The 22972-nt window shown below is 35.8% G+C and overlaps 1 protein-coding gene across 1 annotated transcript in view; it reads left to right on the forward strand.

Moving 5' to 3' along the window:
• CCDC171 (coiled-coil domain containing 171) overlaps positions 1–22972 on the forward strand; it is a 137074-nt gene that overhangs the window by 46202 nt on the left and 67900 nt on the right. Inside the window, exons 12-19 of the mRNA XM_088532023.1 lie at positions 123–323; positions 2225–2392; positions 4410–4598; positions 10509–11013; positions 11737–11853; positions 16927–17153; positions 17810–17992; positions 19927–20112. Coding sequence (XP_088388149.1) covers positions 123–323; positions 2225–2392; positions 4410–4598; positions 10509–11013; positions 11737–11853; positions 16927–17153; positions 17810–17992; positions 19927–20112 — 1776 coding nt within the window. The remainder of the gene's footprint in view (positions 1–122; positions 324–2224; positions 2393–4409; positions 4599–10508; positions 11014–11736; positions 11854–16926; positions 17154–17809; positions 17993–19926; positions 20113–22972) is intronic.

Genomic DNA, 22972 nt, shown 5'->3' on the forward strand with positions numbered 1-22972 from the left:
TCCACAGTCTTCTGAGCCCACATGTCAGTATGGATGGTTTCTTCCTCAAATGGTGGGTGAAGTTAACATTTTACAGTGTAAAATTCTTACCAGCCTTCCTGTTCTATTTCTCTGTTCTGCAGGAAGCTCAGGATAACCTGGCTGATGCCAATAAAGAGTTAAATCATCTGCACACTAAGTGTGTAGACAGAGATACTTTAATAGGCACTTTAAAAATGGAACTACAGAAAGTACTGCAGTGCTGGGAGAAAGAGAAAATACGTGCCACAGAATCTGAAAATGAAATCCAGAAGCTTACCAGGGCTTACCAGAAGGATATGGAGGTATTACCAGAGACAAGATGACTGTCAAAAAGAGTCTTTATTTAATCTTAGCTTTATACATTTACATATATCAGATGGGTACTTTTAGTCTTAACAGATTTATCCCCAAAATATGATCTTAAGATATGTATTTTGAAATATGTATTTAGTATCTTCGAAATCTCAGTGTGTATTGTTTCACCTTCTTTCTGAACTAAAGCTTAACCCTTTCAGTGTACTTTTCTTAACTGACTTATTTAAACAGTTATGCCTGAAGAACAATTTTTTCTTTCAGTTTGAAAGAACAAATGCTTTAAAGTTCAAACATAAAAGAGTATAATCAAGACATGTTTTTAATTTCTGATTCAGCTGAGAAGTGATAGATAACAAAAATGGAATTGAGATAGTTTTACCGGCTGCAAAATCTGGAATTTATTGTCTGTGATTTGTTATTTGATAGATAAATGATTTATTTATGAAAATAATGCTGTATGTGGAAATTGCTTTACTAGGTTTAACTTCAGAACTGTTCTTTCCTTATCTTTTTTTACTGATCTTAATGATACAGCTTTCTCTCTCTTTTTTATAGTTTTTTTTTTTCTTCTCAGTGTAACAGTTCAGCACCTAGCTCTGTCAGTGGAGTTCTTTATCAGAGTTGTCCTGCATCTTGAGCTCATTACTTGCACAGATTTGAACATGGATGCCAACTGAGTAAAAAGGAAACATTCTTTCCACCTCTCTTGTAGTCTGGTATTTAAATAGTGTCCACATGAAGCAGCTGGAACTGTTATTCACATCAGATAATGATTAAAGTGAAGGAAACTTGAAGCCTAACTGTATTGTAAAGTCAGCGTGTCTACAGTATTGTGGTTGCATTCAACACGTGCATCCCTTGAGATCCCTTTTTTTTCTTCACACCAAATGGATAATGATCATCCTTGGTTTATCAAAAATATCATGCTGGTGACACGCTGGATTTTATTTGGGGAATTAGAAAACTCATTAGAAACAAGGCTAAACAAAACTAAAATAAAATACTTTATTGCTCAATATAAAATAAAATAATCCTGGCCTACACAGTGCAGTTATGACATGAGCACAGTGCAGAACGCTCTGAAAAAATAGTTTTTTAACCTTATAGTTGTTAACTCTATAATTTCTTGATGTAAGGACTCATCCAGGTCTCATGGAAAATGATGGAACCTTTCCACTGATTTTTTTGGCTTTGAATAAAGACTGTTTCTTGTGGCTTTTGACAAGCATCTTTGTATTGTCTTAATCAAAGAGGCTGAGCTTGCGTATATTTACTGAAAGGATGAAGGGTGGATTTGCATCACATGATGCTGTTAACTAAAGATTATTTATAACATCCATCAGTTTATTATACCACTGACTAAAATCAATATAAATGGATGAGACATGGCTTTTGGAGTGTAAGTGATTGAGCTATAAACCTATTTTGTTAAGGTGTTTGGACATACATAGTAAGTGTATGTAAAACATGGAAATAGAGCTTTGAAAGAACTTAAGGTGATGTAAAGTTTTAGTCTGTTTCATGTATTGGTTAGTCCATTTTCAGTGCAGTGACATTGGAAGGGGGTGCAGTGTGAATGAAACTTAATGTGTTAACGTAGTCAGTTAAATTGCATCTATTAATAGCACTGAAAATTTTATTTATATCATGTCATAGTCAAGCACGCTGCAAGATTGGGCTGTTTGTATTTATGTGTTATGCTTAATCAAACAAATTTCATAAAAGCAGTGGCATAACAGTGGCACTTTTTAAATGGTTTGAAAATGAACTTCACATTGTTTTTTTTCCAGGTTTGTGCAGTTCACATTACCACACGTGTGATGTATCTCTTTGGTTTCTAACACAGTTTATATACAGCAGTTAATTTTTCTTTTTTTTTTTGTCTCAGGAGAAGCTAACCTTCCTTCATAACTTGTATCAGCATTTGGTAGCAGGCTGTGTGCTTATAAAACAACCAGAAGGCATCCTAGATAGATTCTCTTGGCCTGAGCTTTGTGCAGTCTTACAGGAGAATGTTGATGCCCTGATCTTAGACCTTAGCAGGGCTAATGAGAAGGTAAGTGTCCTTAGGCACTAGCTACCTCTATTAAATTCAGTGACATTTGTCCACATCACAGTATCATTAAAAGGGACTGACATTCATCTTATTTCAAAAAGAATTTGGACGTTAATAATTCAATACCATTAATTATGGCTTGTCTACAACTCAGTTTGATGCCATTGCTGTGGGCATGTAAATGTGACTGAAGTCTGTATGAAGTCTCTAAGCTCCATTTTCTGTGCAGGACATGCTAATACTACTAGCCAATATTAGCCATAGGGACCTAATTAAAAGAAAATAAATTAATCTTACTGATGAAGCAATTCAAAGAACTTAGTCATTTACACTAATAAAGCAACTCTTTATTTTAGCATAAAAGAGAAACAAAATGCACTTACTCCAGGAACATCATCTTTAAAATGTATGCATAATATTGAGAGGTACTATTTGGAAAAAATGCTGTTGTGTTTATTTCTTACATGATAATTTTTTGATTATAACATATATGTTCTTACATATATAAATACAATAGAAAACATTTATTTTTAAAGTGTTTCTCTGCATTTAATAAATATTTTTCAAGGAAAAAATGTAGTTTCCTGAGTCAATTTAATGATAGTAAGCATAAATGTCCCTTCCTCTCCCTGCCCAAAAGGCCTGCATTTAATAATATATATTTTTAAGGGGCTTCTTGTTCAATACTGTGAGCAGGCTCTGCAGACTAACATATGCCACTCTGTAGGGTTTCTGTTCATGTCCTGGTTTCATTGATCGGGTCACACGTGTTGCTGTGGTCTATTAGAAAGATTCCAGGTCTTGGCTGCACTGACGTTTTGTTCTTAATGGACAGGACGAGAAAAACTGTTCCATAAGTTCCTCATCTGCTGGAATCATCACGGCTCTTGGGCTTGAGTACAGGTGCAGGGTTGCTTATGTTAAATAACTTTGACTCTGACAATCTTAGCAAATATCCCAGCAATCAGTGGTAATAACTAAAGAGAGTTAATTTAAAATGAACTGTGGATTAGGCAGAATGGGTCTACATGCAAGATTTCTGTTTGTGTGTGAGGTGGAGGTGAAGGGAGTGAATATTGTTGGCAGTGACAGGAAGGGGTTGTGTGTATGTCTCTCTTTTTGTTTTTCTCTTTTTTCTTTTTTTTGCATATTTTTATATTTAGTATTTATTTTAAATTTAGTATGTAGTATGTTTATTTTTAAATTTAGTAACTGAGGTTGATTAGCTGTTCCGTAGAGCTCTTCTGTGTAGTTTACAGGGGAAGCCCAGCTTGGCAGGGTTTGAGGGCAGTGCTTTCTGAAAACAATTTTTGTTTTACTCATGAAGTTTTATGTGGTCCTGTTGAAAGGAATATTGTTGATATTCCTACATACCAAAGTGAAAGTGTAGATGTTTGTGTTTGGAGGTCTTCCCTTGATTCTTACCCCCGTTTAGTCTGAATGGTAGTTGCAATGTTAAATCATGTGGTGAAGCGCCCTCATGCTTGTTGAAATCATATCATAAAATAATGAGCTAATTGCAAGAAATACATTTTTTAACACTCAATAATATCTGAAATGTCTTGGCTTTCCAATAAGACGTAATATAAAAATAAGGACTAATATTTCATTATTATTTAATTTGCTAGAGAACAAATTACAATTTTATGCTAGAAATACTAATTTAGCAGCACAAGACTTTATACTCACATCCTGAAATGGGTAAGGGAGGTGTCCAGTCCAAACAGAAAAGGCCATAGTTCATCTTTAGGGGAATATACAAAGATGGCAATGTTGAAAACATGAGAAAACCTTTATTCCAAAATAGTGTCTGGATTTTTTTTTTTTTTTTTTTTAGCAAGATGCAAGGAAATGAGCTATAAGGAGGGTTCTTTTTAATTACTTCGAGTGAGCATGTTTAAGAAATTACAATTTTAGATTTAGATTTATACTGAATGTCTATGCTTAAGCTGATATGTAAAATTAACGCAAAAAATGTTTTTAAGGGAGTTAATTAAAAAAAATATACCTACCACAGATATCTCACCTAGAATATGTTTGTAAGAACAAGTCTGATACGATGAAGGAGCTTCAGCAGAGCCAGGAAGATGCTTTTAACAAAATGGCTGAACAGATGAAAGCACAGGAAAGCTGTTGGGAGAAACAGAAGAAGGATCTGGAGCAGCAGTACTCTGGTCTCCTAGGGGAAGTTCATGCAAGGGCACAGGTATGGTACTTATACTGGAGCTGTGAAGTCTGAATTGTTTTCTTATTGTAAATTTTTAATGGATTATTTGCATAGTTTGAGTTCCTAACCAATTTAGAGTTGCTTGAGAATTATGCTATTTAGTACATATTTAGAGTGAATAAGGAGAAAATTCTGCTAATATTAACCTCTCATTATAGAAAATGTATGGCTCCTTATTAAAACATTTCAGAAATATGTTGTTTAATTTGGTTGTGAAATTGCTAGTGACATTTTTGTTTTGATGATGTTAAAGCTGTAAGATGAACATTTTTTCTTGTATGAATTAGGTAGGGCAGCAGTTATTTTTTCAGTGTTAGGCTTTGCAACAAGTCTGTAGAGTACGAGTATTTTGGATTCATTTGGGGACTCATTTGGGGATACGTTTAGATATAAACATTCTAGCCATGGGATGCACTTGGGAACGATACAGATAGGGCAGCAGTTCTAAAGTGTGCAGCTGTCATCACTGATTGCTAGAAAAATTATTTATGCTCTGTTTTTTTTCCCTGCCATTCTACAACCAGAATTCAGTGTCTTCGTACCCACATCCTTTTAGAGAGTTTGTGGTCAAATGTGTTATGGAATATAGAAAGCAAGCTATGCTTTGTTGTGATTGCTATCTGGAACTTTCCACAGCAGAAGAATGATGTTTTTATTTTCTGATTTACCTTTGGGTAATGCCAATGCTAGAACAGGCCACATGAGTGGAATAAGTAGCATCCAGACTCATAAAGTTGCTGTAATATCCAGAAGTTTCACTTCATGAGATCATCTTCAGCAAAAAGAATGATACAAAAAGAATGAAGCTTTATTTTAATTTTTAAAATTAGACTTCCTTTTTGTTAAAAAAAAAAAAAAGAGGTTTGGCAGTGCAGACTCCTACCTGCCATAAATACCACGTGAAATAATGGCCCGTGTAAGCTCCATCAGAGCTGTAGCGTGTGGGGAGAGCTTGGGCTGGGGGACGGAGCTGAAGCTGCCCTTCTTCTCACACGAGTTTTGTGGGCCGCGCGCACGGCCGCGTGTGGGACAGGGCTTCTGGAAAAGGACCTTGTCCGTCAGCTCACTAGAAGGAAACTGGCGCGTTTCTGGGCAGGAAATGGTCTCCTTTGCCAGCGCTCAGACATGGCTCCTCATGCAAGCTCAGCGTCCTGCTGCAGAACAAGCTGAGTGTTCTAATGTAACAACACCATGACCGCACGCATCTGCATGATGCAGCAGAGTTTTGTCTCATCATTGCGCCTGCTCATGTTCCAGCTTGAATGCATTACAGTTTAGTGTTGTTTAAGTGTGGGGACGGTCTAATTTCCTGTAGATTTCTGTCTCTTGACGGGCCTTGGGCCTGCTAGTTCCAGATGAAGATTTTCCCTTACTGGAGTCTATGGACTCCCTGATGCCCAGTGCTAGGCCAGTCATTGTCCTGAGCACATTGTCCTGTGCTCTTCGTAAAACTTAACTGTCTTTTGTGCCCTTCTTTTTTTGCCTGCTAGTCATGGTGGTCAGTGTAAGTGGAATATAACTGCCCCAGTTTTGCATAGTGACTCAAGCTTGCTGAGGATGGTGAGGATAACCATCCTCCTTTGGGATAACTTTGCATGTTGTAATATGTTATGTTTTGCTTTGTCTATTTTCAGCTTTCCTCACTTTTTCTCCCCTTTCTCAAATTGTGGGTAGTTTTGTGTTAATGTCTTAAGTTTGAAAGAAGACTTAGTTTTTGGAGTTTTGGGAAGTCCTTAATTAGGCCAAACTTGAGAGCACCTGTTACCTTTACAGTCAGAATTTGGGGTTGTCTAAAGAAAACTGTGAAGTGTAAATTTCTCCGTTTCCTAAAAGTTGAAATGGTTGAACGCCATTTCTTGCAGTCAAGTCTTAATCCATGCTTATTTGCCTCTGAGTGAGGGCTGGAAACGATGAGGCAGTGGGGTATTTATGCTCCAGGATATGCTGAACAATTGGTGTGAGGGCAGGAGGGGCTTGTGGAAGATTCACAGCAGGAGACGAAATGTGACCCTGTTTTTGAAAACACGTTAGAATATTTAGTAATCCTGGCTTTGGAAATATGCATAGTTTGATAAATAGTATTACTCAGTAGGTACACTGGAATTTTAAAGAGAAGTGTTGATCATAAGAGTAATGGATAGTTTTCACATAAAATCTGGTAAGTGTGTAAGCTAACCTTCTGGCCACAACTCCTTTTCAGCCTATGTGCCTGGGTTTCTTTCTTGTAAAAACCAAGGCACCAAAGTGTACTTCTTACCTTGGTCTTATTCAGGTAGTAGATTGAAGACAAGTGCAGGTTGCAGCTAGATCTAGAGCTGTGGATCTTGCCACTTCAGCATGTTTATTCCAGCACAGTAAGGAAACTGTGGCAATTAATTGCTGTATTTCCATCCAGAGACTTGAATGCTCCTTACAAGCAGTTTAGTGAATTAAGCCTTGTAAGTACTAGCCCCATTGCATAGAGGGAAGTGAAGAGATTCTTGCAGGGTCTTGCACCGAGGTGGTGGTACATTGTGGAACAAGCCCTACATCCCTTTGTTTGTGCTTCTGTCTTCAACCACTCTGCCTTTCTTTCCTCTAGATGTTTTCTCCTCAAAATTGCTGCATAAAGACTTTTTTTTTTCTTCAGTTATTGATTCATGGGGAGAGGCACACTCAAGATTGAGTTCAGACGATGACTTTAAAGGAGAGCTCTAACTGCGCAGCAGTGAGTGATGTGTCCTGGAGTCTCTTACAGTTGTGAACTGAAAGAGGCCTTTTCAAAAGGTCGTCTGAGGCTCCTGATTATAATACAACATTGCAATTCGGAAGTTTTAGTAATACTGACACCTGCAAGTGCCTGTGTCCCCAACCAATGCTGTTCAGGGTGCCTGACCTCAAAGGGAGCCTCTAGGTACTGCAAAGTACTGCTTCAAGCTGTTGCTGTTAGTCAGCTGGATGACGTTATCAGAAAGCAGGTTCACTTTTTTTTTCCTGTAGGACAGAAAAGAAGGCCAAAGCTGCCTTCTTGCAGATCAGCAATCAACAAGACTCAATAGGTGCTGTTGTTTTGGTGCATGGTGTCTATACTGCCCTCAAAGCTTAAAGCAAATATCCTTTTTCCTTACCCTTTTTAGGAGCAGAGTCCCCTTAATTTGATGTCCATTTGCAGTGTTTTTGTGCCTGTTCCTTAGCCTCACACAAATTACTTATTCAAACTGTGTGCAGTCTCACAGGAATTGTCCTCTGAATTTTAACTATCAGATGTTTGATTGTTATTTAGACATTTATTAATCTGTCCTTGTTTTTTGTGCCATCCGCCTAAAATAGTAAGGCTTTTTTACTGATAGGCAAAAAGATGTTGTGAGGGAAGAATTCTATATCTACTTTAAAAAGTGCTAATTGTGACAGGAAAATAAAAGGTTTGCTAAATAGGAAAGGGAAAAAATCCTCTAGGGAGAAAAATGTCTCATACTGACTTTTATTTTTATTAAGAGTCTTTGCTTTTAAGGCAAGACAGGTAAATTATCTAAAGGCTGTGGTATTTTGCAATTGTCTCAATCAGTGTTGTAGTATAAAGCAAAATAGATGAAATACAAGAAAACCTTTTGAAGTCAAAATATCATTAAATTTCTAGTTTCCAATTCTGTCTATTTGTCATTATAAAGGGTAAAGATTACATAGGAAATAGAATAGTTTCTGCCTCCTGAGGGTGCATCCATTTTTGGAGTACTTCTGGAGTCCACCAAGCTCAGTAACTCAGTGAGGTTATGTCACACCAAAAACTCTAAGCTCAAATACCCAAGGAAGTCAGCCTACCAACCTAGGAAGAAAAATATATTCCTTTCAAGAATTGTACTTTGAAGCTTTGAAGAAGACATGAGAAGCAATATACAATAAGAGAAGGACAGTTATCAGTCATTGGAAATGAGATGTGTTTATTTGTTTTTTTTAATTCATATAGGTGGAAGACTATATAATTTTATGATAAGATTGTCTTGATCACTTTTGCATATTACAGTGTAATAGTAAACTTTAAAATGTTATTAAAAAAAAAAAAAGCTTTAAACAGCCAGAGCAGTTCGTTACTATTGGTACTCAACAGTCCTATAGGGATCATATTTAAATTTTTTTTTTTACCTAAACATTTGCTTTTAAAGAGTGATAGCCAGAAGCCAGAAGATCTTTTCTAAATTCAAGTTATCTTTCTAGTTCGTTCCAGCATTTCTTTCTTTTCTTTTTTTTTTTTTCAAAAATCAAACAGTGTAAATAATGCAGTAGCCCCAAAAGTATTATACATTTTCATATTTAATTTTGGAGTAGGAGAGTGACATACAAGACCTGTAAATTACATTTTGAAATTAAATCTTTCAGTTGCTCAATCCAACTATACATAGCTTGAGGTATTTGAATGCTAAAGTTTTACAGATATTCAGCTTTTATATATTCCACTCTCTCGACATAAATACAGTAAAATCATCTGTAAAACTTATCTGCTGATATATTTATATATACATGCGTGTGTGTGTGCATACTTGTCATAAAAAGGAAGGCTTACAAGTTTGTCATCTTCCAGTTCAAATTCCGACTCTTTCAAAAAAGAATTGACATTCTGAAACAGTGACGGCTTGGGATCTTGTGTTTCCATTTCAGAGGTAGCCTGTGTATTTCTCCCCCATTGTTGGGTGGAGGAAGAAGAAGAACCTAAGGCCTCCCCTGCTCCAGTTGGTTTTGATAGTGGTTCTTGGCCCTGCAGCAAAGCAGATAGACGCGTGCTATTTTACTTGTCCTTTGCTTCTGCCTAAAGAAATAACTTCCACTCTGTTTTTAACAAAACTGTGCAGGGCTCCAGGAGAGAGAACCGAAGTTTAAGGCAATTCTGTCTTTTTCTTCATTGTACTGACTTTTCATTCCACTCATATTTACCTAGCTATGTCCGTATATTATAAAAGGACCTGAAGGAATTAAGTTGAACCTGTGTGTTCTTTGCAAAAAGCCGGTACAAACTGTCACTTACTTCCTGTTTAAATCTATCCTTGAGTGTTTTTTCCTATCACAGAGGGACTGTCAGGAAACTGGTCTAGGTTTTTTGAGCTCCCAGACTAATGTCTAGATTCCTGGGCAAGAACTGAATAGCATCAAATGGAACCAAGGAGGAAAACTTAACTCTGGAATTACCTAGCTTTTTAACGTCTTCATTATGACCTCGTAGTTTACTATTTCAAATCTCCCTGTTTGTCTACTTTCGGCATACAGAGAAAAGTTCAGTAAGTTGAAAAATCTGTCACGGCGCAAGTCAAAATAGAACAAAATATGAGTCCTACACTGTTCTCTAGAAAACACAATTCTGTATGAGACCTAATTAATCTGTGAATATATAAGTAGGGGGTTGATTACAAAGTAATTAAGAGATCACCTTTACTTCCCCTTTCCCAGCTGCTACCAATCTGTCTAGTTCTATCTTCCAGAGTTTTCTCTACTCTTTTTTTCCCCTCTCTGTCTTACACTAACTTCCCTCTCTGCTTTGAGGAGCAATGTTCTTCCTGAAAATGGGAAATATAATTGCTTATTGTTAAGCAGACTCATTCTGCTAGTGGCCTCCTGTATTCTATCCAGTACTGGTGAATTAGCTTGAGAAATCTGGTATCTGTTTGTAGTTGACACAAGCTTTTCTTATGCCATTTTTGTCTGTTTCTGTAATTGCTGGATGTGAGAGTGCCTTGGCAATCATGACTAATAATATATGGTCCTTTCACTTCATTGTAAAATTCTGTGAGATGATATTCACCTGAATAGAGAGAATGAATTTTCTGTTAGCTTTTATCTATTTAAACGCGATTTTGTTTGCCTTTAAAGTAATATATTTTAGCTAATATTTCTTCTATTTCTGTTTGTTTTTCCACCTTGCAGAAATACCAAGAAATAGCAGAAAAGAACAAGGAAAGATTTTCTGTCCTTGAAAAAAAACGGGAGAAACTGGCCCTTGAAAATGTACATGTGAAAAATACATTAACGCAGATTCAGAAGGAGCATTCATCTCTCTTGGCAGCTTGTGCACTAATGGCAGGTGCCCTGTACCCTCTCTATGGCCGAGCCTGTGCTTTGTCTACCCAAAGAGACCTTCTGCAGGACCAGGTCAACGTCTATGAATTAGTCAGTCAGGAAATTAGGACTCTGGCACATGCTCTCTCTGATGTGGAGGAAAAAAAGCAAGACGAAGCCAAGATAAAGAAAAGAAAACTCAAAAGCCTGAGACGTGTATTCCGTAAAGGTGTTATTGCAGTTTTGGCAGCCAATAGACTGAAAGTCATAGGACAGTCTTGCAGTGCTCTCTTCTCCTGGGTGGATGGCTTCAAAGAAGGTGTTGGAATCCTGGTTTGTGTAGGAGACTCCAAAGGCAAGCGTGATCTGTCAAGTAAGTTAATTAGTTGTATGGTATGCGTTATGTCAAATTACGTGGTTGATGTATCATAAAAAATAATAATTATTAATAGAGAGTAGAGTTGAATGTAGTGACTGAACATAGATCTGTCTAAATTAGAGTCAGAGATTATGTCAGAAGCTCCCCTGAAATGCAATACTTTTCTTTGAGCCCTAACATACACAAAGTTGCACCTGTACTTGCGGGCTGTTTCATATTCTAGACTTCCACGTTGCAGAATGAGATGCCACAAGACTTCTCTGTGGTTCTTTTTAGACAGTATGATACTTTGTAATCTGACACAAGTCTTCCTGTTGTTAACAAGAATTTTGTTTTCAGTGAGCTCTTTTAATGTTTATTTCCTATTAAATATGCAAAAAAACAATATTTTTACTCAGATAAAAATCAGCATAGAATTTCTAGTAAATTGTGTAGTCCTTCCTCTATTCCTATTACTGTAAAACTAGTCTGGCTTATGCTTCTACTTAAAAAAAGCAAATGTTAAAGAACTTTTTCAAATTAGCAGGTGTGTTTAGTTTTATGTTTTAATAGCTAAATTTGTTCAGGTATAGCAAATGCACTCTTAATTTTCCTGAAGAAAGAATAATTTAGTAGTTTATGTACATGGTTTTGATGAATTTCTGAAAGAGCTAAAGATACTCATATGCCTTATCTGTATTACTCAGTTTTATTGCTGCCTGTGATCCTGTTTTACAGGAAATAAGAAGGAACAAATTCACTGTGTTGAAGCTCTCAACTGGTTTTCTAGTTCTGACCTTCTTGCTGCAATAATTAGTTCTGTGGCTGAATTACAGGATGTTGTTGGCAAAACAGGTAATTTAAAGAATATATTATTTTAAGAGACATAAAAAAAACCCAGAGTGTTTGTATGACTTCCTTTGTCAGGATTTTATAAAAATCATTCTGTATCGAACTTCTGAAGTTTTATTTTAGTTTATGCTACCCATGCTTAATAATTTCTGTACATAGGAAAACATTAGGCTAAAGGATGCTTCTAGAGATCATCTGGATATCTTTGTTCTATAAAAGGAGAAATAGGTCTACACCTTGCTTATAGATGTTTGTCTATCCTGTTCCTAAGGACTTGGGATGAAGTAGCATTCACGAGCTTTCTAGGTGGCTTAACAAGCATGTAACTGAATTCCAAGCTAGCCTTTCATGACAGAGAAAGCCTATGCTATTTCTCTATTGTGCCCCGCAAAACTAGCCATATTCACCCTGGGGCTTTACTAGTGTCGATAAAAAGAAATAACTTCCTACTGTGTTTTATACAGTATGATCCTGTTAATCCATGCTTAATATGGGAGTGGACGCTGATTTTCTGTCCGTCTGTTCTGAAATGTTTCATATTCTGAAAACATGAAATTCTTCATCTGTTTTGTATTTTTTCATCCTCGTGTTAATAATTTTAACTTCATCAGAGCTAGCAAGCCAGTCATGCAGCCAGGATCTTTTGTGAGAAGGTGTAGTGTCAGTTCACTCTTTTTGTAGCTGAATTTGAGTATTGCCACTGTACATTCCAGTGGTTTTTAGCAGCTTTCAGACAATGTTTGACTCATGCTGGGGTTTCAGGTCACCTTGGAGAATCTGCAGGATCAGAGTCCTGCAAAGGAGATCTGGGCAGCTGAAATGTGCCGAGCTCTGCCTTGCTACCGTTGCTCACATGTGTTTGCTTTGGTTAAAGTCATGTTCAAGTCAGTAGGAGAAGAGAAATGAGGAATAACTGTAAGGCTGTATCCACCAGTTCTTTTACCTTGTGGTTTGTTTGTGATGGGAATATCTGAGCTGCTGCAGATCAGAGGTCTGTCTTTGATAGTGCCTCTATCATTAGTTTATTTCTATGGACATCTATTTTTTGAGAGTGATGTAAAACTCCTCTTTTGTTTCACTATGGTTATTCCTACTAATCAGATTAATGGCTAATTGTTTCTGATGCCACTTAATTGCTGGTTTCTGATGGACTGTTGTGTATGATAATATTTTTTCATCTGCTATTTCATTTTTATTTGCTATCTTGTTTTTGAGAGAGAAATAAACACCACTCAACTAACACGTGCTATAGCATTCTTTATTTTATGTCTCTACTGTGTTTCTAACTCTTATTATCCCTAATTTTCTGATTCTGTCTTCACATGGCAGTTTTACTATGACTATGGAAAATTTTTAAAAGAGTCCCTAGCAGCGTCAACTTTTGATTCCGGTGTATTTAGAAGAAAGACTTCATATTTTTGTAGTGAAGATTGTTGCAGGATCTCACTTAGTTTTTCTGCGTTGCTATCATCTTAATTGTTCTTTATTTCCTATTTCAGAATAAAAAATATTGAGAGAAGGGAAGCATGATTTACATGAGTAAAGGGAAATTACTGGACAGAGCTAATGCGACAGAGGTCAAGCCAGATCAGGTTCTGGTTCTAGAAGTTAGCCCTTGAATTGCAGTCATAGTTTCAGAAACTCTTTTCTTAAGTCATCTTGCTGAATAACTTAAATTTGCATCCTTACAAAACAGTCTTTGAGCTGTATTTCAAAAAAATTTGAGCTACATTTTCAAGTATTTACAGGGAAGATGCTGCAAATGTTCCTGCATATAGACTGCTGAACAAGAAATGCAGATTAAAAGAGAATAAAAAATAAACTTTACAAAATTATCATGGTGCTGAAATCACTGGTTTTAGTACTTCAAACCTCATGCCATTTTTCCCATATTGAAGTATATGAGACTTCTTCTGGTGGACCAAATTTACTTCATATTTCAGTACTTTACACAGTTTTGATGCCCAGAATTAGCAAGAGCTCTCTATCTCAGTCATTTTCACAGATGCATAAGATCTAACTGCCTATATATTACATGGGATTACGTTGATCAGGCAGTTGACCTTAAGAATCTTTGGTTTGGCAAATTTTAATAAATAATTTCAGATTGAACGTGACATTTCTAGAAGTACCAAAGTTACTTTGAAAGAATATATTTGAAAAAAATTGTTGTGCAGTTAAGCCATATTAAAGATATGTATTCTTTTGTGTTATTTAAGTCATATTTCAAGTAGGGGTTCAACTCACAAATTCACTGAAATGACTTTAATTTTTTTTTTGAATGTAGATAAGCTATCTGAGAGGCACCTATTCTCTTCAGGTCTTGAAGAGATTCTCTTCAGATCTTGATCTTCAGGTTAAACTGCAGATCACAGGAGAGAGCAGGCAGAAGGCCATGTGGAACTAGGGTAGGAAATGGCTTAGGGTTTTAAGAAGGGGCTTTAGAGGTGACCATGTCCTGAGGAGTCATTAGAGACACTTTAAAGGAACCAAATCCACATCACTGAGATAAAACTGGGACTTGTGTGTGGTGTTTTAAGGGAAGAAGGAAGATATTTGCACATTCCTTAGCACGTTTAAAAAACAAAGCTTTTTCATGAATCTTTTGACATTCATGATCGTTTCTCTTTGCTCTGCTCAAGAGTAGTTTGATTGGCATTCTGGCATGGTGTCTTGGAATGATCTCTTAGCTTCAGCCAGAACAGTTTTGTAAAGTGTGTTTTTTGGTAAGTTTAATATTTTTTAACATACTTTTTTAGCAATTGTGTGTTGCAGTAAGACAGAGAAAATAAAGATTGAGTTTGTTTCACTACAAATATCTGCTCATTTTTTGAAGCTTAGCATGAACATGTTAGTCTTGTGTAATATACTGAGTTAATTCTTGTTAACTGTTTTATTTCCCCAAAATAAAGCAAATTAGAATTCCTTCTTCATCTGTCACAGAAGTAAGATTTGTCTCTTGTCATTGCCTTTTTCTTCATTTGTTTAATTTAAAATTAATTGCTTCCTGTGATGTGACTGTATTTAAGTAATTTCTAACATCATTTAGTGCTTTTAGTGTAATACCCTGATTGTTTGTGGGTAGATACTTAAAATGCATATGCTTAAAGGGTACATTCTTTTTTTTCTGCTTGTACAGTGCCTTGTGGAATTGCATTTTATTCTCATTTCACCCTTCGGAGAAATCAATGACTCCTATCAACGAGATTTCTGTTTTACTCAAAACCACTGTTCATTAAAATTTAAATAGAGGTGGTTCTTTGCTTCTTTTTATTTCCTATCATAGAATCATAGAATCATAGAATGCTTAGGGTTGGAAGGGACCTCCAGAGATCATCTAGTCCAACCCCCCTGCATACGCAGGGACACCTAAAATGTTTTAGTTTGAAATTTATGTTAATTTAACTTAACATTTGATCTAATATTGGCAACATGACTGAAGAAAAGAGATGGCCTTTGAAACAAGGATAGGTTAAAAAAAAGGGTCAGCTGTGCAATGAATTAAAATGATGAAAAGTTGTTTGTTGTGATGGTGGCTAGTAGAGGAAAACCAACATAAGGAAAGTGGGATGAGCGTTGTCCCAGTGGAGAAGGCCATAGAGTAGCACTTTCTTTTAGGTATGAGGAAAATCATCTTGTTTTGTGTGTCGCAGAATGTTTGCACAAGATGAAATGCTGGGTAAGGTTTTTAGCTTTAGAGGTGAATAGAAAGACACAGACAAGAAAGAATTTTAGACATGGAGAACGGGGAGATTTGCTAATGCAGTGGGTTGTAGAGATCATGATCTCAAAAATGGCATTCCACCTGAACACGGGAATGATAGGCTTGAAACCAGGTTGAAGGATGGCTCAGAAAAAAAGAAATATTGACTTCATCATGTGCTAAATTTATTTTGCTTGCTTAGGGATAAATTTGGTCTCATAAATGAGACATTCTTTATAATCTGAATCAAAGATAATCTAAATATAGCAACCATCTTGTTTCATTTGAATCCTTGGATTTATCTTTTTCATATATAAAAAGATTTTTTTTCGCTTATAAAAAGCCACCTTTTTTTTCTGTTTATACTTTTAAGTAAATATTTTAATTCCCTACAGCAACAGGAGATCTGCTGTACACTGAATGCAAATAGGCTCTTCCATGCTTGTCATCTTACACTGATAGTATCATAAGACAAGTAATGACAGATTAAGACCTGCCTAGCAGAGGGAAAACTAAATTACAAGACTTTTATTAAGGCATAAATAAACCTATTAACTGTTATCTGGAATACCAATTAGTGGAAGGAGCACTGACAATTTTATTTATCAACATTAAACACAATTATTAATTACAGACCTGACGAATCTAGCAGTAAGCAGGACATGTTGGGTGTGCTGGGGCCTTAAGTCCATTATATGAGAAGGATGATTACCAAAATCCTGTGGGGAAATAAGTAATTGTAGCTGTAAAATTTTAATTGCCTTGGAATAAGGTAAATTATATTCTCTTGTCTCAGAATATAAATAGTATGGCATTAAGGTACCAACCCTCGCTGGTTTTGAACAGCAAATGATTTAGTCATCTGCTGGGGAGTGAGAAGGGGGTAGAAAATATCCAGAAATTTGCATTGTAAATATTACAATAAAGTGATTTACCTTTTGTGATTCCATGTGACACCTGTCACCTGGTTTCCGTTTAGCCTGTATCAGTTGTACATGTTTTGGGAATTACAAAGCTAGAGCACCTAAGAAAGACTTAAGAAGGAGAACTTAATGTATAGTATTGTAAGAAAATAACAAGAACAACTGGAAAGTTACTCTTTGTCAAACAAATCCTCTTCTTTAGAATCCTTCTTACCCTTCATATCCGAAACTTCTAGACACAGTTTATTCATTCCTGAAGACAGAATTTGTCACAAATTCTCAGAGGAAGACCCATGTGCTCATTCTTCCATGCCTAGTTTAATGGAAATTTCCTACACAGGACATTGGAGAGGCATTATTTGTTGCTTCCTCCTCTTCCTGTCTTTCCTCCTGTTGAATGACAACAATTATCTTTTTAATGTTTCTTTCTTCTGTTGGTATTTTTTAAAGATCCAAATTCCTGGCTTTCTGGACACTTGATTGTAAGTGCAGCCAGGAACTCTTTTACGAAATTTATGGAGAAGCTTAATATGATGCTGGAGACTGTTCCACTGGACAGCAGCAGGAGCATTACTTATGTGGAGAAGGACTCCTTGGTACAGAGGCTGGCTCGTGGACTGCATAAGCTCAATGTGCAGGCTCTAAAAGCTGGATTATGTGACAGACAGCCCATCATGGTATGCATATTTATAGAGCTACTTCTTGGGAACAGTAGGTTGATAACCTAAGTAGTATGGTATAGTTCTCTTGACAGTACTGTTAATTTTATTTCAGAATCTGTCTAAATCAATTACACTGACGTCCTATATGGAAAATCAGAACTTGATTTACCATAGAGCAGAAGTCATAGACCCTGAACACATCTTACCTTTTATTATAATACTAAGAATTTTAAGAAAAGAGTATATTCTTAGAATTATATTTTAAGTTGCATCAAAATTGTATGTGCCTTATAAGAACAAATGTGTTATTATCTTTAATTAAAAGGTTAAGATTCTTTGTCTATCTTCTGCTTTCTGGTCTGTGTTGCAGTAAAGATTCTGTGCCCTCCTCTGGTAACAGAAATGAAAAGATTTTTTTTTTTTTCCTCTCAGAGTATCTCTTTTTAATCATGGAACTTCCTTGAAAACAGATAACTTCCTTGAGAAAAAAATTTTCAGTAGCCCTCAAAGCTAGATGAAGCTGTTTCACGTTTGTGAGTTTGTGTGTGCACTTGAGATAACTGAGGGCAAATGACAGCTCTGTCTCATTTCCGCAGGTATTAAATGTGATTGATGTTATTGCCAAAATAGCACTTTTTATAGCATATAAAATTGTTTCCGTTTACTAACAGAAAAGCATAGCATCCTTACAGAAGCAAATATTTGAATTCACACAAAGGCTTCATACAGCAGAGGTGGAACGCCGTTCACTGCGCTTAGAACTTGCAGAATTCAAACGGAATTTGAATGAGATGAAAAAAGAAGCTGACAAAGCCCAGAGCCTGCAAGAGCAATTAAATATGTTTAAGCAATCTGTAAGTATATTTGATTTAGAAAAGGCTACTTAGGGAGAGACCTTTTTGCACATATTTTGATTTGTGTTCTTTGGAAAAACAAGAATAAAACCAATCTACTATTAGAAGAGTTTTCCAGAAAACTTGCCTTGTAAATGTCACTGAACTGTGAGCCGGGTGTATTTAAAATAGTCATCTTTCCTCAGGTATTTCTCTTTGATTTGTACAGCAAGGTATTTTATGTAAATTACGTGTTTGGTCTTCAGTAATCTAGTTTTGCTTCCATATGTTGAAAATGTGGACATGATTTATGTACCAATTGTGGTTTTATATGTGTTATTTCAAAAGAGTTAGGCCGGCTTAAATGTGTAGATTTAATGAATACGTTCATGACAAGCTCATAAAGCATAAATGCAGTGTTTGCGTACTGCACTAATATTCCTGAATATTGAGATAAGTCTTTTACTGTAGCTTTCAGTTTACTTGTAGGGAGAGAATTTATGCCAAAAAAAAAAATCCCTTTACATTGTTATTAGCCTATGTGCACCAAGTCCCTCTTCCCTTTGCTAGAGCTAAAGGGTTTACTTCAGCACGATGGGTGCAGTAACCTGTAAATAGCACCATCTGGCAGGTGCAAAAAGAGACTAGAAGGAGGCTGCTACCCAGGCCAATCCTCAGTGCAGCAGTGCACATCCATACGTGGTGCTGAGGGATTCATCCCCACGGCGCTGTGGCAGGAGTTCTCTGCACACCGTCGGTTTGTTCCCCTTCTGGTGCCTTGGGTCTCCATGGCAGGGGAGCTTCCTGCCCTTTTTTTCAGGATACTGGAGACCCACTGGGCATCTTCTCCTCCTGTACTTATATTCTGTAGGTTGCATTCATAATTGGTCATGTCTGAGGAATGAGAGAAAATGAATGGATAAATACTCCTATTTGTGCTTTGCAAGTGCCCCAGTATATCTGAAAGAGCCACCGTCCAGAATGAGCAGTGTTTTCTATAGCTGTGCCCTAAGCTGATCCTGAGAGCTATTGGATAGATCTATCACTGTGACCCCATCAAAACGCTTCCAATGCCAGGTTAATTTCATATCTCTTATACATGTTTTAATACCATGTATAATTTGCTCAAAAATGTGGTGCTCTTAACAAGTGAGGAAGGAGGATGAAGAAGAGAGTGGCTTGACAAATGTAGTGTATCTCAATAATAAGGTCACTTTGATATACAGATATTGGCAAAGCAAGGCTTTTAGGTAACGGTGTTCTTTTTCCAGCTGTTTTGGTCAGATAAGGCAAGTTTCCAGGCATGCAAGTTTTATAACATTTTAAATAGAAGCTTCAAAGTTAAATGTAACTTCAGTACACACAAATGAACTATGTACTAAGACTAATTGCTTCTTATCCACTATTTTTTGTGTGTCCATTCCTGGTATATGTAAGCTATTTTGCATCTTCTTTTATAAAGTGTCATTTCAAAGTTAATTGTTTATAACCTTTTGTACAGATGAAGTACCTTATAGTTTTGCTTTTTCATATCAAAAGCTTCATTCTTTTTTCCTGTTCCTAGCTAGTAGAATGGCTAATATGGACAAATGTGTCAAATTGACTACAGCTTTGTTTTTGTTAAGTTTGATTCCCTTATATTTCCAGTAATGCTAATTTCTTCATTAGAAATGATTCTTTAAAACTTGCACCGTTAGGTTTGGCCAGAATAATTTTAATACATACTGCTTACAGTAGGCTCCATACATCCTTGAAATTGAACTATGGTGAATAAAATTGTCTGTCATTCAGTGTTTAGTGGCTTGTTTTCATGTTAAAAAAAGAAAAAAAAAGAATGTTCTTGAGCATGCTTTCATACTAGAACGTTATATGCTATTAAGTGGAACTCTAAAGGTCAAATATATAGAAAGATAAATACAGTTACACAATGAAACACGATCTGTTTCCTTTTTCAGAAATTGATCACCAATGAGAGATTTGAAAGTGTGTGTGAAGAATTAAATCATGCGTTACGTCGGGAACATCAGGCACAAATGCTTTTAAATGAACAGGCCCAACAGCTTCAGGAATTAAATAATAAACTAGAACTGCACTCCAGTGAAGAAGCAGACAAAAACCAAATCTTAAGTGAAACAGTAAAGGTAAGATGACTAGCCTTCTACAAGAGATACCAGGAATTTACCTTTTGGTGAATGAGCCAATAGATCCGTTGGGATTTTAAGGTACTAAGAACTCTTTGAAGAGGGAACTTTAAGATATAATTTACTTTTTTGATATTTGGAATAGTCTTTGTATACTGGTATCTGTGAAATATTCAGAGTTTACATTATCCATTAGAGACACAGATTTTGCTATCATGAGGTGTTTGCAGACTAAAGGAAAAAATGAAAGAAGAGAGACAAAAATATAATATTTTGATAGAGATCATTAGAAATTTTGCAAATCTGAATGATTTAGCATTGCAGATCTAGCAAATCTGAATGATTTCCTGAATATAATACAAGTTTAGAGAATACATTTGCCACAGTTTAGAATGTGCTAGATGAATAGAGAAAGATGTTCTTCTTAAACTGAATTTAGGCTGTCTACCAGAAATGATGAATAATGAGGAAAAATAATTTATCTAAATCTCTGATAGCCCTGATATCGAGAAAGATGAATTGTGCAAGTATTTTAAGACTGAAGTGGTGTTCAGTTGAGAAAAATGAAAGAATATCATGGATTTATGAATATAAAGACTTTTTTTTTTAGTAATATTCATATTTACTTTGTTAAAAGTGGAAGATATGAAGATAAACTTTCAATTTCTCTGTTGCTTTTAGTAATATTTCTTCCTGTCCATCTCCCTGCTACGGACATTACCTTTTGATGAAAGAACAAACTAAATTTACCTAGTATTTAAGTAAGCATTTTGGTTGTTAATGCTATTGCATTTTCGTTTCAGGTTTAACTGGAGTATATATAAGCCATTAGGCTGTGCTTAGTTTCTTCAGGAAATACTTGGCTCAAAATTTGTATTATAAAGAAACGATGGAGTAGGAGACAAATGTTATCATTTAAAATCTTCATTACAGTTTCTTTCTTTACGTCACTGCATTTCACCATGATGCTGTATCTACAAAAGTGTCTTTGCAGTTGTTCAATGGAAATCAACTAAGAAATAAATTGTTAACATGAAGTATATAGGATGGAGGTTTAAAGAAATATGTTACATGGGTTAAAGGTTACTGAATTAATTTCATAGATAGTGAGTTTTAACACTTAACGTCTTGATACAAATTTTTGATAGTTCAAAAACATTCCTTTTGCAGCCCCTCTAGACGTTATTGCTTGTTGGACCACTGTGGTTTAGTGTAGAGCACTCGCTTGAGTCTAACTACCAAACACTGTAAAGATGTGATGAGGTGCGGTCATCTAGCTGCTGTGGTAGGTTGACATATAAATAAGTGGACAAAATTAGCTTTAAAGGTGAAACTTGCTTTTGCCACTTACACTCACTTGATTTTTCTAAATGCATCACACTGCAGTTACTTGTTTTCTGTGGAAGGATTTTGAACCAAATGGAAACTGTAGGACTGTTGTCAAATAATTGCCCTGTGGCACCCACAGCACTTCAAGCTAGTAGTAGCTTCTATTTAAGGATAAGAAGGCTGACTAGTGTCTCTTTGCAATGCTTGCTACTAGGATTAGCATAAAATCACACATGTGTTTATTAAGATCTATATCAGGGAAGGAACAAAGATCAGTTGTGGTAGCACAGCATCATATGTTCTTGGTTGCTGCTTGATCTTTGTATCAAGGATGTGTATATTATAATTCATAATTCCTAAATCATCGTCTTCCCTCAGATTTACTGCTTTTTACAGTTCGTCTATGTAAAACAATACAAAAAAAGAGTTTGAAATATGTGCCAAATACAAACTTCCTAAATCCAAACTATATTCTGGCATGAGCTCCTTTGATACCAAAGGTAGAAAAAAGTTATTTATTTTGAGCTCTACCACATCAGCACATCATGTTTTTTTTTAAATTTAATAAAAGGTCTTTGTTATAAGCCTTTTTTTTTTTTTTTTTACTTTATGAGATTCCATTTTATTTGTGGCTTATGTTAAGAACAGAAGTAGTCTGTGCTTTGCCCTGATGTTTTAATTGCTGAGTGCTTTCTCTTGGGAAATGCCTTTTTTTGTCTGATTTTAAAAAGTTTTTTGTAACTATTATTTTGCAATAGACCAAAAAGACCCTCACTTTCCTGTAGACCTTTTTAATATATAATATTCCTACAGTTTGGTAAGTCAGTGTAGTCTTAAATCAGTGGAGAGAAAAGGGCTGTTACACAGAAGAAATGTAGAAATGTATTCATCTTAAAATTCATCTTAAATTACAAAATAGCACCAGTCTAGACTAAACTTATTTACAATGCTGGAGAATATGGTGGTGTAACAGTTATATTTCAGAAAATTGATCAAGGAGTAAAAGCAAGGAAGAAGGGGAAAACAGAAGAAAATATTATGCCTTTTTAGTTTTGGAAGCTTATTTTGAAACTTATCCATACTTTCATAGTAATCTGCAAGAAGATATCTTGGTGTTCACATACTTTCATGAAGTAGGTTTATTAAAGGAGTAATGCTTAATTTCTAAGCTTTATCGTTTCAGATTTTAATCCCATTTAGTTTTATCTTCTTAATGGCATATACTACAGAGACATTCAAGGTAGCCAATTACATTTCAAGGTCAAATAGAACTGAGCAACCCTTCTACACCACTTTTCTTTTCTGTTAGATGAGTTAGGTAGCTAACTCTGATTCCTCTGTCTTTGTAGTGAGATGTTTACACAGGAATGCATAGGAGATACAGGTTTTACTATTAATTTAAGCATGCCTTAATTCCAATAAATTCCTTTTCTTCCTGCTGGCAGGCACTATGTATTTTTATATGTGTGTTTATTTTTACTGTATCTTTTTAAGGATGTTTGTTAGTACATATAATTAAAAAAGTATTTTC

The sequence above is a fragment of the Tinamus guttatus genome, unplaced genomic scaffold, assembly GCF_059628265.1.
Source record: "Tinamus guttatus ecotype Peru unplaced genomic scaffold, ASM5962826v1 Tinamus_guttatus_pri_ptg000450l, whole genome shotgun sequence".
Taxonomy (NCBI): domain Eukaryota; kingdom Metazoa; phylum Chordata; class Aves; order Tinamiformes; family Tinamidae; genus Tinamus; species Tinamus guttatus.